At 33.9% G+C, this 17,622-nt stretch overlaps 1 protein-coding gene across 1 annotated transcript in view; it reads right to left on the reverse strand.

The window, feature by feature from the left end:
* The window catches only part of LOC120582627 (T-complex protein 1 subunit theta-like), a 28,122-nt gene extending 11,825 nt beyond the window's left edge, over positions 1-16,297 (reverse strand). The window contains exons 1-3 of the mRNA XM_039837986.1: positions 16,196-16,297; positions 12,736-12,741; positions 12,330-12,332 (exon numbers count right to left, since the gene is read on the reverse strand). Of these exons, the coding sequence (XP_039693920.1) occupies positions 12,330-12,332; positions 12,736-12,741; positions 16,196-16,297 (111 nt within the window). The remainder of the gene's footprint in view (positions 1-12,329; positions 12,333-12,735; positions 12,742-16,195) is intronic.
* Between the last annotated feature and the right edge of the window lie 1,325 nt (positions 16,298-17,622).

Genomic DNA, 17,622 nt, shown 5'->3' on the forward strand with positions numbered 1-17,622 from the left:
TCGACCCTCTTCAGAAAACGTCATTATATAAGTGGTATACTTTCTGAGAATAATATTGCAAAGTTTGCATTTTAAAGATAACTCACTATTATGATTATATTTTTAAATTATCTCACTTATGAGAAGTGATTTTCTCATGAAATCCCATCTCCATGTGACAGTATAACACACCTACTTTGTATTATCAGGGAAATGTTTATTCACACTTGCTCAAACAGATTAGCATTTGCACACAAATAAATTCATTTGATTGCAACCAATTTGAATGTCAATGTAAATAGAAGATGGTGAAGGCATACAGAACCAAGGTAGAAATTAAGTTTTAAAAGTTAGCAAAATCTAAATAAAAAGATTTTCTTTCTTTTTTTTCTTTTTTAAGGCACTGAATTGGAATCATCGAAACTCTTACTTTATAGTTCAATCATATTCACTGCTCCAGATTGCACAAAGGAAAATTCTCTTGACCTCAGTGTGACCTGTGGGTTCACCATTTCTGAAAGGTTTCTAAGTAACTAAGTGTGGTATCCAACAATGTCAGAGCAGAAGCAACAAGTTTATGCTATGTGCACAGGAAGAAATCTATTTTTTAAATTTTTAAAATTTGATTTATTTTATTGGGGTGAAGTTGGTTAATGAAATTACATAGGTTTCAATTCTATAATACATCATCTGTATATTTCTTTGTGTGTTCACCACCCAAGGTCAAATCTCCTCCTGTCACTATATATTGGGCCCTCTTTATCCTTTTCTACCTCCCTCTCATCCTCTTTCCTTCTGATAACCACCATACTGTTGTCTGAGTTTTTATTTATTTGTCTTCTTGCTTTCTCTTTGATATTCCTCATATGAGTGAAATCATATGGTTCTTGACTTTTTTCATTTGACTTACTTCGATTAGCATGATAATCTCAAGATCTATCCATATTGTCTCAAATGGCAGTATTTCATCTTTTCTTATGGCTGAGTAGTATTCTATTGTATATATGTACCACATATTCTTTATTCAAACATCTAGCAAAGAACATTTGGGTTGTTTCCATGTCTTGGCCACCATGAATAATGTTGCAATGAGCATCAGGGTGCATATATCTTTACAAATAAATGTTTTCAAATTTTTCTGATAGATATCCAGAAGAGAATTGCTGGGTCATATGGTAACTCTAATCTTAATGGAATAAATTTATTTTTTTATTGTGATGTGCAAAGGACACATGAGATATTAAAAATCTATCTCCAAATGGGAGATAGATTTAAAATGGGGTGATAGAACGTGGCTTTGTAAGGCTGGGCTCTACGAAGTCTTAGAGGAGGAATGCAAGATCTAAGCCTCTCTACTTTTATTTGTGATCGCTTTCTGAACCAGAGACTTTTTATGTCTCTTGTTGATGACATAGAACTAAAAACGTTGAAATGAGGAATTCATTCTTTCATGATGCTAGATTCTGCTTCAAGTAGCAAATCACCAGAATTTTTTAGTAAAACCATAAAAAAAGAGAGAGAAATTCTTTATTAGACAGGAGGCAGAAAGTATAATACAATTTTTTCCTTTTTTATTACTAACAAAGGTATAAATTAAGTTCAAGATATTACAGAAATTTGCTTTATCTTCATTTGTTAATTTGATTTGATACTCAATATATGTGGTCACAATTTTTTTTTTTAATCATTGCTACTGTGCCATATTTTCTAGGGTTTTCTTGCTCTTAAAAAAATGACTTTGTCTAGCAACTAGGAATGTCAAAGTAGATTTCTCTCAGTTTTAAGTAAAGGCACTGAGTTTGTTCTTTTCTGTTTGTTTCTGTACTTTGCAAGGAAATCTAGCAGTGTTAAAAATAAGAAAACCTATCAAATTTTCAATTCACAGAACTCATAGAAGAAGGGTTAGAGGTACTTAAAAAATAGGAGCACTAACTTCAAAAATTATCAAAATTCCTGAATTGTATTTGCTGTACACAACGGAGTTGAATGGCTCTTCCTGAACAATAGGTTATCTAAGTGTTCTATTCCCCATTTGTAGTGCTATCAAGAAAATATAAGTGTGTTTTGTTTTCTATTGATTTGTTCCTCTTATCAAGTAAAGATTTATGTCTTCTTTTCTAAACAGCCTTGGAATACAAACTGCTTCTTTGGTTTCAGACATTCAATAGAACCTTATATAAACCAAATGCTTTGGTTTCTTCAACCTCATCACTAATGTCAGTGCATTTTAATGTCTTCTTTTTGTTATCCATTAAAGAAATTAAACAAATTAGCATATGTCCATAGTCAAAGAATTTTAAAAAATTAATCCAAACCTTAAGAAACCAAAAAGGACCACAGCAGCTCTTGATTTATAAATTGCATCAATATCATGTTCTAAGAGTTAGTGAATTGAGTGAAAGATTGACTATCTTTGTATTTTAAAAGTTTTTTTATAATGTTAATTTTCTATGAAAACCTGAAAATAGTGAATAAAATGTCTTTATAATTCAGTTTTACCAGAGTGCATTAGGAAAACTCAATGATGTTTCAATTAGGGACGTCAACCACGTCTTCCTCCCCTGTTATATATTCATCTATGGAGGAAGTATATTCTCTTCCTATACATAACTTTAACAGTAAAAACATTTGTAGTAGAAACAAGAATGTCAAGGATCCAGCTGCAGCAGGCAGTCAAAGAAGTGAAGGTTTTACTGAATTCCCAGTCAAAACATATATATATATATATGTGTGTATTAGGGTCCTCCAGAGAACCAACAGGATGTGTGTGCAAAGGTGTGTGTGTGTGTGTGTGTGTGTGTGTGTGTGTGTTTATAAAGAGATTTGTTACAAGCAATTTGCTCAGGTGATTTTGAAGGCTGGCAAGTCTCAAAATCTCTAGGGTGAGTAGGTAAACTGTAAACACAGGAGTCAATGGTTAAGTTCCAGTCTGAGTCCAAAAATCTGAGAAATGAAAGAGTGATGGTGTAATTCCAGTATGAAGTTCCATCGGGCTCATGATCCAGGAAGGTCCTGTGTTTCAGTTTTAGTGCAAAGGCAGAAAAAAAAGAGCCAGTGTCCCATTTTGAAGGCCATTAGATAGAAAGAATTCTCTCTTACGCAGTGGATGGTCTGCCTCTTTGTTCTATTCAGGCCTTCAACTGATTGAACAAGGCCCACTCATATTGGGAAGGGCAATCTACTTTACTCAATCTCTTGATTTAAATGTTAATCGCATCCAAAAATACCCTCACGGAAGCATTCAGAATTACATTCAGCCAAATAGTTGGACACCAAATGGCCCAGTCAAGTTGGGACATTAAATTAACCATCACAATATGCTAAACATAAATAAATTAGAAATAGAAGAGTTAGATGCACCCTTGTTCTCTTTTTAAAGATATCTCTGTTCTTAGAGTTGTGTTATTATACCTTTATTCATGAACACTTATCACAGTAAAGTCCTGAGGGAAGGGATGCAAGGATGTAGGAGAAGAAAATGAAAGTAACAGGATTTGCACAACATTGGCCACTACATCTTAGTTCTTCCAGAACTACGATTTCTTGGGCTGATATTACTTCTTGGTGAACTATACAAATTGAGAAGACTTTGGAGGCAGATTTTTTATTGTATTTTTTCACGTGATTCTGGTAATGAAAGTATAGTGCAAGCAAACATTTAAACTGAAATCATCAGATGGTAAATACCTCTGTTTTAATCTACTACACTAGAGGTAACTATTACTCATTTACAAAGCTGTTTTTAACTTGAAATATGAGATTTGAGAGGCTCACAAAAGAACCATGGCCTTTGAAAGAGAAACTGAGGCACTGGTAATGAACTCATCACTTCCATTAATATTTTATATCAGCAAAAAGTTCCTAAAGGAAGTATCAAGATGTGGTTCTACACTCCCATAGTATCTGATTTGTGTGAGTCATGAAGTTCACTTTCTAAATTCTTGAATACTCAAAGAACAAAAAAGAAGCTGCATTCAGAGAGGCAGAAGAGCCTAGAGCAGAGGTTGGCAAGTTGTGTTGCTACTCACAAAATTTTGAGACTTGAAAGCATATATTATTTTCTGAAGAATTTTACTCTTTCTTAGAAAAGCGGGGGCAGAACAAGATAATAGCATCTGCTTCATAACCAAAAAACTTGTTTGCCATCTAGAGGCCAAACTGGGCTTCACTGGATTGTTTATTCTCCATTGTTGCCTTGGTGAAATAGAGCTCAAAGGACTGAAATTTAGGCTGATTATCATATCACCGCATGTTTTAGTGTGAAAATTATATAAGACGCACCAAAGGGGGAAAAAAAAAAGTTCAGCATAGCACAGTGACTAACACAAGGCAAATAAGCAACAAATATTTGCTTTAAAAATATCAGATTATGTAATATATTCAGATATATTTAAACTTAACATGGATTCATAGTCTTCATTTCTAGCTACAAACCCCCCTGTATCATTCAGCACCTCCATCATTTTGCCATACAATTATTTCGATTTCACTCTCCACTAGGAAACTATAAGCTTCTTGGTGGTATCAGTTCTTGATCTATAAAACTCATCTGGTTTTTTAAACAGTGTTGTAATGGAGTCAGCATTCAAGAAATCTCTTTTGAATTGAATTGAATTGAATAAACAGTAGAATTCATGAAAAAGAACCTAACAAATACATAGTTGAGTAGATATTTTCAAAGATCCCCAAATCCTATTATATGAAAAAAATAAATAAGGTTACTTTTTTAAAAGCTCATGTTATAAAAATGATAGGTGCTATGTCTCTGATCATTTGACATAGCATTTTATCCTATGAAAATCATGTAGTTAACACAGAACTTAACCGTTGCAATTGTGTAATTTGTCTCAGTGTTTATGTAATCATTGGTACAGTTGGCTTTGCACAACTTAGAGAAGCACGATTTTTGTCATAGTTGACTAACAAGATGACATTTGGAAAAGAAAGTTTTTACTAAGGAAAATGAGATACCCCAGAGAGTGTGGAGGCTGCACTTTTTTATTTCAGGTTAATGTGACCCATTAATATATTTCAGAATTTCTGGTGCATTTAAAACTGGTTTATTAAATTCTCCTGCAAAGATAAAAAAATCTTCAAAAAGTGTCATAATCCATTTTAAAAGAAGTTCTGAAAATTAAAGCAAGGGAGCCCCCTTGTGGACTGAATCTAATGCCATGTATAATAAACTATCAGTTAAAATCAATGATATCACTAGTGTATAGCAGATAAATTCAATAGAGGTTGAAATAAAAATAATTTATTTTCAGGTGAGATCCATCAGAAATGGATTACAAATGATTCCGTCATATATATTTATATGTACCAACTCAATATGACGGAGAATAATTCCTAAAGTCAGCGCCACTTGTATGAATTATGGACTTGGCAAAAACAAACTGTGCTATCCCTAAATGGTTTCTCCAACAAAGCTGCCCAAAGGATTATTTATTCTGGAATCATTGGCTCATTCAAAACTCAAAAATGTAATTGGCATTAGAAATCAAATACGTTTCTCTACAAGACAGAGAATTTAAACAAAGGTAGGTTAATTTATTGGTGAAACCAGTTTATCTAACGAATAGAAATCTGTTATTTAAAAATGTACCTGTTAGTACTACTTAGAAAGCTACATAAAAGATACATAAAAAATATATTTTATTAGTGAAATTCTTCGTCTTGAAAGTTCAGAATGAAGTAAAAGAAAAGTATAACTAGATTTATGAGCAGTGACATAGAAACAAATGCACTTCCTTTAGGCTAAGTTCCTCTATATTTCCTATCAACAGCAGATCTTAAAGCACATTTTTTTAAAGTCTAGTTTTATTTTTCTCCATATATCCTCATTTCCCCCATGGTGTTATATTTGGACCAAAGAATACAAATCAGTAAAAGTAAATAGTTACAAAAATAAGAGTTGTAGTTAATTTTCCAAATGTTTAGTACCATAAACAATCATTATGAACACTTTATAAAAAGAGGCCTGCATGCTCTAGTAATAGTTTATAAATGTAATGAATTCTTATTGGAAAATTGCCCACATGTTAGTGAGTAGGGATGAACTTGATTTATTCCATTTGAATACAACTCCTGATCTCTATTAGGAACCTCCTCTGGTGTTTCATTCTGTCATCAAGCCCTGATATTTGTCTGTGTTTTGTTGAGGTATAAAAACATACTGTCTGGAACCACACAGATGTCTGCACTCCCTTCTGCACAAAATATAGTCATAATTTCTTTTGCGTAGATTGCTTTTTTAAAAAAAGTTAAGTACACATTTCCATGAAGGGAAGGATATAACGTAATAGTGACAGAGTGACAACTAAACTGTTCTACATATGAAATTAATCTAAATTCAGGAGTTCAGAGATAGTCTGTGGAGCTGAGATCTATGAGAGAAACAGAGGGGTTGAGAATATGTGGAATCTGCAGCAGATATAGGGAAATGCCATTCAATATGAAATTTCTAGTTGTCAGGGTGAGTGGTCAAATATTTTCAGGCACAACAATGTCTAATTTTGAATTTAGGTTTTTTGGTGTTTGTTTCTTGTTTTGTTCTGTTTCGTTTTGTTTTGTTTTTACTGTATGATGTGCCACTCATCCTATCACCAAGAAAAAAAGCCTCTGCAAAGGTTTGCAAACCAAAAATGTCTTCTATGAGTGGTGTATTAAAGAAAGCATAGACACTGAGCTATAATACATGGCTACTGAAGTTTGGGGTAGAGAGAGATTCAGCCATGGGAAGTGCAGTGTAACAAACCAAGCATTCACCAGCAGCAGAAAAAAAAGTTTAAAAATAACCACCGGAACATAAGAATTCAAAGAAATTATGGGTACTATAGAGACTTTCTATAGAAGATAGTTTATTGGCAAAGATAATCTCAGGTGACAGCTTAATTCTGTAATTATTGCAATTTCTCTATTTTAGGTAATTACCATAGACATAATTGTACTACCTATACTTCTAGTTTCCTACAAAACAAGCATTATTTTAGCCTCCTTCTTAAAACGCTCCAGTGGCTTAAAACCACTCCTATTACAAAGCCTCTACAAGCCCTTCGACCTCCCTCACATTCCACTCCACAACTTCATCTTTGTGCTCTAGCCACATTGACCTCTCAGCTCCTCTAATGTGAAAATTCCATTAAGCCTCAGACCCATGGCCTATGCTAGTCCTGGAATGTTATCTATTGCCCTTTGTTACTTTATGCATGTAAGACTTGTCTTGATATCTTGCTTTTCTCCCCAACTGACAGCAAACTTACTAAGAGCAAGGCATGTGTTCCATCACTGGGCAACTTTTCAGTAGTATATATTCGCTTTTTCCATACCCCTCTGGTCCATTACTGGATAAATCCACTTCATGTACATCTTCTCTTATTTTAACAACATTAACAGAAGAAGAAACAGTCTTTTGGAAGACTATTACTTTTTATCTTTCTCTGATACTGCATGCTTCTACCGCTGTCTGTGAAAAGAAATCCAGGTGTCTTCACCTTATCATGTTAGATTATCCCCCTCCCTTGTCCATCCACCGTCAGGGGACCTTGTTCAGAGCCCTACTTCATGAAGACAAGTAATCACTAATCTAGCTTGAATTGATAAGACTACTTTCCTTCAATATCCAAGACCATTTCCATCATACCTTATTTCAACTCACATTTAACATCGAGAAGCCCAAAAGTCTCAGGGCATCTGTCTATTTACTGCCTTACTCTTCTGTGTATCCTCTAACTTGAGTTCTACAAAACATTTTCACTGCACTCTGAAACTCCTGTGGAATGACCAAGAAATCTCTATATTCCTTAAATTTGTATAGCTTTCCTATCACCTTTACCATAACGAAAACCTGACTTCCATGAAAGTATTGTTTCCCTGAAGCCCTCTCAAATGGAATTTTGTTTGTACTCATCCCCAAAATTGAGTTATAGAATCTCCCTATTACAAGACTTCAAAGATATGTTTAATAATTATTACAATGAAAAGGAGGATATTGAGTAATCATTTCCTTCATGTATCTTGGCTATTTCTAGCATCTCTAGGTTTGTTTGTTTGTTTGTTTGTTTGTTTCCCCTAAACTAAATAAAATCTATGTAAACCCATATTTTTTCTTCTTCAACTTCCATTATAAGAAGGGAAAAAGAGGATATAGATGTTAAATGCCTACCAATCAATAAGAAAATATCTTAGTTTCTCTTCTACTCCACAATGATTTCTAAGCTAAGTGGTGTTATTGATGGTGTCTGGCATTCTAGATGATGATGCATTTTCAGACTATTTCTTTTCTTCTTAGATGGGCAAAATTCATCAGATAATGTCAATAATTCCCTTTTTGGCATACCAATATACACTGTGGAAGTAATTATTTCCTCCACATTGACACTGACTATACAAAATATGCAGTGGTTTTCACTCCAGGTATAAAAAAGACGCACATCAATGAAGCATCTAACACAAAAGTAGTAACAGGGTATAAGATTAAGTTCCTGGAGAACTTAAGAATCCAGCCAGTATTCAGAAATGGCTTCAGTCATATGTACCAATAGAAGAGGTATTATTTATGGAGAATATTTAAGAAACACACCTGTAGCAACTATTAAAACAGAGAACTATAACTTCTGGTAGTTAGGCAATAGCAAATACCTATAATTCTCAAATGTGTTTAACTTTCTTCATCATTTTCTTACCTTAACTGAAAACTGGCTTCTGGTAAAATACTGTTTCCCTGCAGCCCTCTCGTGAGACCTGAGTTTCATCACACCTGTGTACTCCGGAATCTGCAGGTGAAGTGTTGTCTTCCTTGGTCTTATTGCACTTCGTGTGTGTGTGTGTGTGTGTGCGCGCGCGCGCGTGTGTGTGTGTATTGCGTGTTTCTCTTATGTCCTTCAAGTACACGTTGTCTTGAAGAACTAATCCTGGATTCTCCTCCCCAGGTAATCATTAACTAACCTTTCAGTTATTCCTCTTCATTTACTGAAGACATTAACTCTTGTTCATTTCTTTCTCTCTATCATTACTTTTGACATCACTCTTGATAATATCAACATTTATGGAAAATCCAACAAACATTATCTAATAGTTTTATAGTGCTTACAATATGGCAGGCACAGTTAAGAAGTTTACTAAAATAAATTAATCATCGTAACAACCTTATACTGTAGGTACTATTATTATCTCCATTATACATATGAGAAAACTGAGATACAGAAATGTTAAGTCACTTGGTTCCTTTAATAAGAAGAGACAGAATTTGAACCCATGAAATCTGACTCCAGTCTATGCATTTAGCCATAACATTTAGGTTAGAATCACAGCTTTTGCTATTTGAATATAGTTGTTGTCTACCTCCACACTTAGTCCCTTCAGGCAAAATAGAATTTCCTTTTTTTATATTCTGCAAATTCAAGAACCCTCACTTTTTATTTTCGTTTTAGATCCTCTGTGCTCTCCAAAATAGATTATATTATTTCCAGTGTGATCATATCAGAGGAAATAAGAGTGGGGAGCATATTTCTTTTCTGGTATGAATACTAATAATTATATTAACAAAGTCTTAGCTTCCAAAATTATTTTAGCATTCATGAGGAAATAACTGTAGGAATGCAAAATACCATTTGCATTGAAGTTATACCAAATGTGGGCTATGAATCCCTAAATATTTGTTTAAGGTATAGTATAAATTTGTCTCTGGAATTTTTAGCAGCCAGTCTAAAGGAGTAATCAAAATATGTTACATGATTCACAAGGTTTATAAGATTAACGAAAGTCACTTTCTCAGAGGAAGCACAATTTTTAATGAAAATGAGATTCTAGAGACATTTCCCCCATGGTTCCAATTAAGAAGACATTGTGAGATATTATAAACAACAACCTCATCACCAGCCATGTACAAGTAAAGCACAGAGATTCATAGAGCTAGTTTCTTAAAATATTCCCCAATTATTAGCCAATGACCTTACACCAATGTGCAAATGAATGATGTTCTCCAAGGGACCAATATACTGTAGTCTTTGTAAATAATTTTAATTAATAAAATTTATTTTTATATCTCAGGTCATAGTAAAATTCATGTTTAATTGGTTCTTTCAATGTGTTGTATCCTAGGTATGTTTCTTTCTCTGTATTTCCATTTCTTGAATGTTTGTAATCTAGATTTTGGATATTGCAAGAAATACTAAGAAATATTGCTTCCAATTTTTAGAAGATAAATAATTTTTGTTAATCATATAATTAATATATATTATTAAATATTAGTAAATAATAAAATAGTTTAATTAGGAAGCCTATGTTTAAGTAACAGTTCACTAAATCATAATTAAGACCTTCTCTCTGAAAAACTACTTATGTTTAAATAGAGACTCTGGCAGAATGTAGCTGAGTTTGGACAAGTTCTTCTCTCTGCCCCAGTTTCCTCATTTGCAAAATTGGGATAATATTAGTACATACCTCATGTGGTAGTAATAATTAAGTGAGTTACCATATGGAAGACATTTAGTATAGTGACTAGCAAAGGAGAAACAATAAATATTAGTTGCAATGATGATGTTGATAATTTTCATGATTGCTAACTTCACTAATTTTTCAGCTTTCTCATCAGTGTAATGGAGATAATACTATTCATCTATATTTTGTGCTAAGAATTAAAATATAAAAGACAGCATATACTAAGTTTATGGTACATAAGAAGCACTCATTAATAGTAGCAATTATTACTGTTATTATCTTCCATTTTTCAACAAACTTTAGTGTATGCCTATTATCAACAAAATACTTTGCTAGTTCTAGAACAAAGTGGGCTATGAGTCTTGAGGATTTTTTACTGATCTATGAAGCACAGCAGGTAACCAGTACCAGCAGAATTCTACTGGCTCAGTGTCACAAATGAAAGTTGGTCTTTGCTTCCTTTCTAGTTCTCAGGTATTCAAAGGCAGAGCAAGGAAGGCATCCATGGGATGGGGAGGAGGCATTTCCACCAATAGTTCAGTTGGCTGTTTGTCTTGAGTGTGATGCGGTGGTCTGGTCAGCACACACCTGTTCCCATGATATCCTGCTGTGTGCGCCACTATGCAGTGGAGGGAGGGGTGGGTGAGGAGGATCTCTTTTCCACAGGACCAAAGGAATTGAACAAACCAGAGTCTTTTTAAAATTTTCTCTGACTAACCAAAACTTACAGTGACCACATTCAGCTAGATTTTAACTATCAATGGAGGCTCATTTAAGGAGTGTTAAAGCAACTAAAAGTAAAAGAAGCCAATCTGAAAAGACTCCACACTGCATGATTCAACTTAAACAATATTCTGGAAAGGCAAAACTATGGAGACAGGAAAAAGTTCAGTACTTTTCATGGTTTGGCAGGAGGGACGGGATAAATAGACAAAGCACAGAGGATTTTTAGTGTTAGTGAAAAATTCTGTATGTTACTATAATGATGGATACACGTCATTATACATTTGTGCAAACCTATAGAATGCACAACACTAAGAATGAACACTAATGCAAAACTATGGACTTTGGATAATTATGATGTGTAGATATAGGTTAATCAATTGTAAGAAATGTACCACTCTAGTGGGGATATTGATAATGGGGGAGGCTATGCGTGTGTGGAGATAGCAGGTATATGATAAATTTCTCTACCTTCCCCTTAATTTGACTATGAAATTTAAACTACTATAAAAACAAAGAAAACCTTTACAAAATAAAAATAAAATTTAAAAATCAAATAGAAGTATTTGAATGCCCAAAGCACTTATGTATTTCAAAAAACCTTGACGTAACTACACTTTATATGTGGAAAATATAACAATGCAATTATTTAGTAGACTCTACTAATGTTGCTGTAGATCCAACATCTTGAAAAATTTTATAAAATTGTGAAAAAATTTTAAAAGCGGTTTATCATAGTCCGTGTACATCTGCATGTGCGTGTATACATGTGTGTCTGTGTGTGTGCCCATGAATTTGGGGGAACAAGGTGCAGTTGGGAAAAGTATTAGGAAACTAGTCTCTAATGTGAGCATGCCACATCTATGTCATGCTAAAGACATTGGACTTAGGTATTTAGGTTATTGTTTTCAAGAATGATTGTATTTGGAAGCATCTGGGGATTATAACTTTATAACTGGCACTAACTTTAACAGGCATCAGTATTTTAAAAAGTTTTTCAGGTCTAATGTGTAGCCAGCGTTGAAAATCAATGCTTTAGACAATGAGAAGCAGCATAAAGATTTTAATTAGCTGAGTAACATGATGTGATTTGCCTTTTAGAAAGATCTGTTAGCAGTGTGGAGTGAAAGGGGCACAATTGAACACAGTAGCAACAATTTATTAGAAACATCAAATTGTTAGAAAACAATCTAAAACCAATAACCAGAAAACAGTTAATTGAGAGGAAATATACCTCTGACTCCATCTCTGTATTGTTCTTTATTGATTGGATAAATTGAATTGCTCACACATCAAAGAAGACAATTTATTTGTGTTTTGAATAATGTGGCTTCTAAAGTCCCAACACACTATGAGATACAATAAATTTTAGTTCCTAGATTTAGATGTGTATTTCCTGTTGAACATTAGATGTTACACATAGGTTAAGTGTTATATAATTAGATTTCCATACAATATATAAAATCATGATTTCCTCTTTTCTGAAACTGTTTATGTTCATTAACTAACCATGAGAAATAAATGTAAAAATCACAGGTAGCAACCAGGTTCCTGATTAAAGGCAACATTAAGATATCTATGTTACTGAATTACAGCATACTGAGAGGGATAGGGAAATTTATGGAGATAAAGTCCTAACACTAGATTAATTGTAGGAAGGTAACCGTTATGTAAAGCTTTAGGTGATTTTACACATAAATTAAGTACCTATGTATTAATGTTTAGAGAAAGACATCTCTGCTAAAATTTTATTCTCTCCTAATCTTGCACTAAGAACTGAATGTTTACTGATCATTCATTTGGGTAAGGAACTGTTCCAATTTTAATTACATAAAAGGTCAAGAAAGGGACTGTATCAGCTACTAAGACCTTAGTATTATCTGATTATTTATAAAAGTATAACTAAAAGAGAATAGATTACATTATGGGTGCCACATTTAAGAGGCAAGTTGAAATGCACTAAGAGAAAGATTAGAGATGGAAATCCAGGCTATCAAAATAAACAGTCATCCTGGATAGATGAAATCACAGAGAACATCTTGAAAGGAGAAAGGGAAACTGAAACAGAATTAAGCGGATTCTGAAACCAAATAAGAATTGTGAAGTTTTAGAACCAGAAAGAATCTTAGAGATTATCTGTGCTATACAGTTAGCCTGAGTCAGCACCTGGACTCCAATTTAAAGGCATCCCTATCCTAGTTCAGAGGGCTTTTCTTCTACCTGTTGCCACCTTTCCAGCATATAAAGTATTCTTTCTTGAAATATATAAAACTCTAACACACGCACACACTCTCTCTCTCTCTCTCTCTCTCTCCTCCCTCCCTCCCTCCTCCACGCCCCCCCCGGGCTTGTTTTAGGCCAACACTGATTAAAAAACATAGAATTATACAGGGTGTCTCTCTCTAATACAGTACAGACTTAGCCTAAACAAAATAAAAGAGTGAAAATTTAGTCTATGTAAGAGGAAAAACTTTCCTGTTTTCCCAGGATTTTCATCTTTGTCCATAAAGTAGAAATTTCCCACTTTAGAATTATAGTATGCTGGTAGAAAAAAATATTTCTGTTTTCAGAGCTTCTCACTTTTGGCTGTGCATAAATGCCACCACCTGAGAGGTGCATTAAAAATACATAGTTGGTCCCACTCACAGATATTCTCATTTAATTGGTTGAACTATGGTTGAAAACCATTGCACATGTGGGCCAGGGAGGAAGAATCTGTAAATTTCCCAGTCTTTCCACGTGCACACACAGTTGCCTCTCTGCACTGTTGGCAGAATGATCTGAAACAGCTATTGTCTGCAGATCCTGCTAATGCTTGGCTAGGTCATTCCAAGATCTACAGAAAGGTAAGTGTTAGGAAAGGTTTGGCCACCCAGGAATGATATCAAGATCTACAGAAAGGTAAGTGTTAGGAAAGGTTTGGCCACCCAGGAATGATATTTACTTTCTGTGTGGTCCTATTTTAATATATCAGACTGTTCAGAACCCACAGTAGGAAAAGTGAAGCACAGTCAGTGATCATCTTCATGACTCATTTGTTAAGGTCTAAGTCATCAGGGAAAAATATTTTGTAAACTTGCCAAATAGGATGTCATATAGCTTAACATATATAGTTCATAATCTTTAAGTTAGTATATCTAAGTCGAATGTAAATGGGAGTTCAGCCAGTAAGAAAAAGAACAATCTTTACCTAATATCAAATTTATATATAAATTATGCCAACATATTTTAAAGCCATCCCCTTAAAAAATGTGAAAATATAGAAATAAGTGGAATGTATCTATACCTACAATATGCATCTACATATTTATCTATCGAGAGAGGGAATATTTTACTGATTTAAAAACAATAAATGCATATTAATATATTCAACTTTACGCCTTGCATAAACACTTGTTTGCCAAATGATCAAAATGGAGACTATAATTAGAAAAAAATGCATTTACAATAACCCAGAAGTGAAAATTAGAATGTGCTTTGTATAGATTTCGATAAGTAAATCAACAATTTATTTTTAATCATTGCTTAAGTAAGATAGCCTTTAAATTTTCTTAAAATTGACTATTTATTCAGATTAATTATTTTTTAAGATTACATCTACTCTTTTACTTATGTTTCAGTTAAATATGTAAACCATATTAAGAACATATTATCAAACAAGTCACCCTGGGTAATGCATACTGAATATAAGAATAGTAAGTTTATTTTTCTGGGAAATTAAATATTTAAGTAAATATGAATTTTAATAAGTTGTCCATAACACACACATACGGACATATAATATACAGTGTATTCAATGATAACCAATTTGTGTGTTTATTATTGATTTAAGTTTGCTTGCATACCAATGACACATAGTTATCTGTTTTTCTAGAAAAACGGCCAACAATACATATATATGTAAAAATAAAATGCATATGTGTGTGTGTGTGTGTGTTAGTACGAACATATAGCTCTTGCTTATTGTATGCATCAAAGCTCTATCTAACAATATTTTTAAAAATGGGATTTCAGCTTAGGAATTCCTATTTATCTTGAAAATATCATTTATTAAAGACTGCTTCTGAAAAGCATGGATTCATTACCTTATTTCCTCACAGAAAATGTTTCCTAGTTGTTGCCTTCTCTAGTTGTCACTCCACGCTGACCATTTCAAGTTTATGCTTCATCACTCCTACGATGTCATTCTCAACAGAAGGTCAATCCATTTCTCAGCAGTATCTCAGTCTTAGTGTCTTATTTCTTGAAGTGACATAGTGGCACTCAGGACTGACACTGCCAAAACTGAGATATCTGTCTTTAATGCCTTCTTTCTTTTGACTCTAGAAAAGCCTTTCCTCAGCTGGCCTCCTTCTTTGTAATTCTCCCTTCTCTGCAATCAGGGACTGGCAGCCTAAAGCCCTCACTAAGTGCCCAAATAAACCTACCTCCCTCAAATCTAGAAATATCATCCCACTTTCTCTTCAGCTATACATACACTGAACCTTATTTTATACAGGACCACTTTCAACCAGCTGTGATGCTGTACAAAATATGAAAAATGTATTTGCTGAGGTAGCATTTTTCAAAATGATAAATTGCATACTACTAATTTCCATAAATTTCCTGGTGTGGAAGTGTGGGGACAGATGTGGGGGCAAAGGAAGATTCTAAAAAAGTTTGAAAAGTTTACAGTTACAATGCATAATAGCATATCAAAGTCCTGTGTGTTTTCAGTAAAGAAATCAGTTTAAACTCGTAAGTTCAACGTGTCCTAAAAAGACTTGTCCATAAATTTATTTTTTGTCACCTAACATCTATTAACATCCTTACAAGAAAAAGTTACTCTTGCTCTAATTAATGTAAAAATCATTGCCTCTAATATTATATATTATACCATTTACTCTACCCAGCATAACATCTGGCTAGTCTCACAGAGGACCCAGTTGGAGGCCTGGAGGGAATGAACACTCTCACACAGAAATCTCATAGTTGTTAGAGTTTATTGGGCTGAGCTAAAAGGATGAATTCTCAAGAAAGCCTCACAGGCTCAGTGATGTGGGCTCCTCAAGACTTCCAGTTCCCCACAGCAGGCATGCCTGGTTGGTGGCAATGGCACTTCACTTGTCTCGGGAGAAGGCCTGACACATCCCCCTTCTAAGAAGGAGCTCGACATGCTTTCGTACTTCCAACCATGTCACCTGGAACTCTAACCTTCACCAAGATGTGTCACTTAGATCAAAGATTAAAAATCTTTAATCTTAGACCAAGATGTGTCACTTAGATCAAAGATTAAAAATCTTAGATCTTAGATCAAAATCAAATACGATTTTGCCTTTAGTTTCTTATTGCTTCCTGGACCAAAAGTTGGGTAACAATGTGTAGGAATCATGCATGTCCAGTCACACTACAACCGCACAAGGAGACCTAGTTTGTGGACCTGTGCATTCACATGCTCCATTATGTCAAAGCCCCGAGAGAAGTGATCACAGCCACTTCTGACTGTCCTTCTGACTGTCCACACGAGAATGTTCTCTGTAGATTGAAAACCAAGAAAAATATAATCTCCTAACAGCATTCTTTTTTGTTTTTCCTGATGAAAGCTTCATCACATTTTAACAAAGCATTTTTTTCTTTTCCTATTCTGACAAGGACTTAGAGATATGCTTTATGTTCAGTTGGAACAAAATGTTTTGCATGTATGATTTTTTATTTTGTTTTTTTAATGAGCTACTTCAACACGTGTTTATCCAAAATTGAAATATATAAACTACTCAGACAATTCAGATCTATTTTGAAACAGAGAAAAGAGAATAAAACCAGCTAGAATACAAAATTAATTTAAACAAACACAATTTTCAGCAGCTATGAGAAAATTATTATAATTTTTGAAGCAATTTCTTATTCTTTATAATAAAGAATAAATTTTTAATAACTTTGAAGATTATTAATAAAACTAAATTGGTATAATATGTGTTTACAGTCTAAATATATTTAATATGTTCTACTTCTTTCCTATTTGTGGCTAATGTATAAGTGTAGTAAAACACCAGAATTTGACTTTTATACTCTTTATTCTCTTCTGATGCAATGTACATATCCCCATAGAAATGTTTGAATTGTAGTTAGTAACTGATTTCAGACAATTGGAAAAGCTTTTAATCAATATATTTATTCAGAAATCCAGGCACAGATATTACTAAGGCAGTCTATCTCATGTACATGCACAGAGGCACACAGACACACATGCGCATACATAATTGTGGAGTTAACATCTCCTTTCTCTACAACATTTGGCAAACACTCAAAGAGCATTTAATCATAGGATGTGTAACAAATATCATCTTATGTTGGATTCAGACCTGGTTCCTAACACATGGGGGAAAGTCAGGCACAGACTGGTGCAGGAAATAAAAATTTTGTCAACATAGGAGAGGATCAGGGGCTCACTCTAGAGAGTAGGGAGACTCAGTGCCTAGTCATCAGTGCTTCCGGGGAGCT

The sequence above is a fragment of the Pteropus medius genome, unplaced genomic scaffold, assembly GCF_902729225.1.
Source record: "Pteropus medius unplaced genomic scaffold, Ma_sr-lr_union100, whole genome shotgun sequence".
In the NCBI taxonomy this organism is placed as follows: domain Eukaryota; kingdom Metazoa; phylum Chordata; class Mammalia; order Chiroptera; family Pteropodidae; genus Pteropus; species Pteropus medius.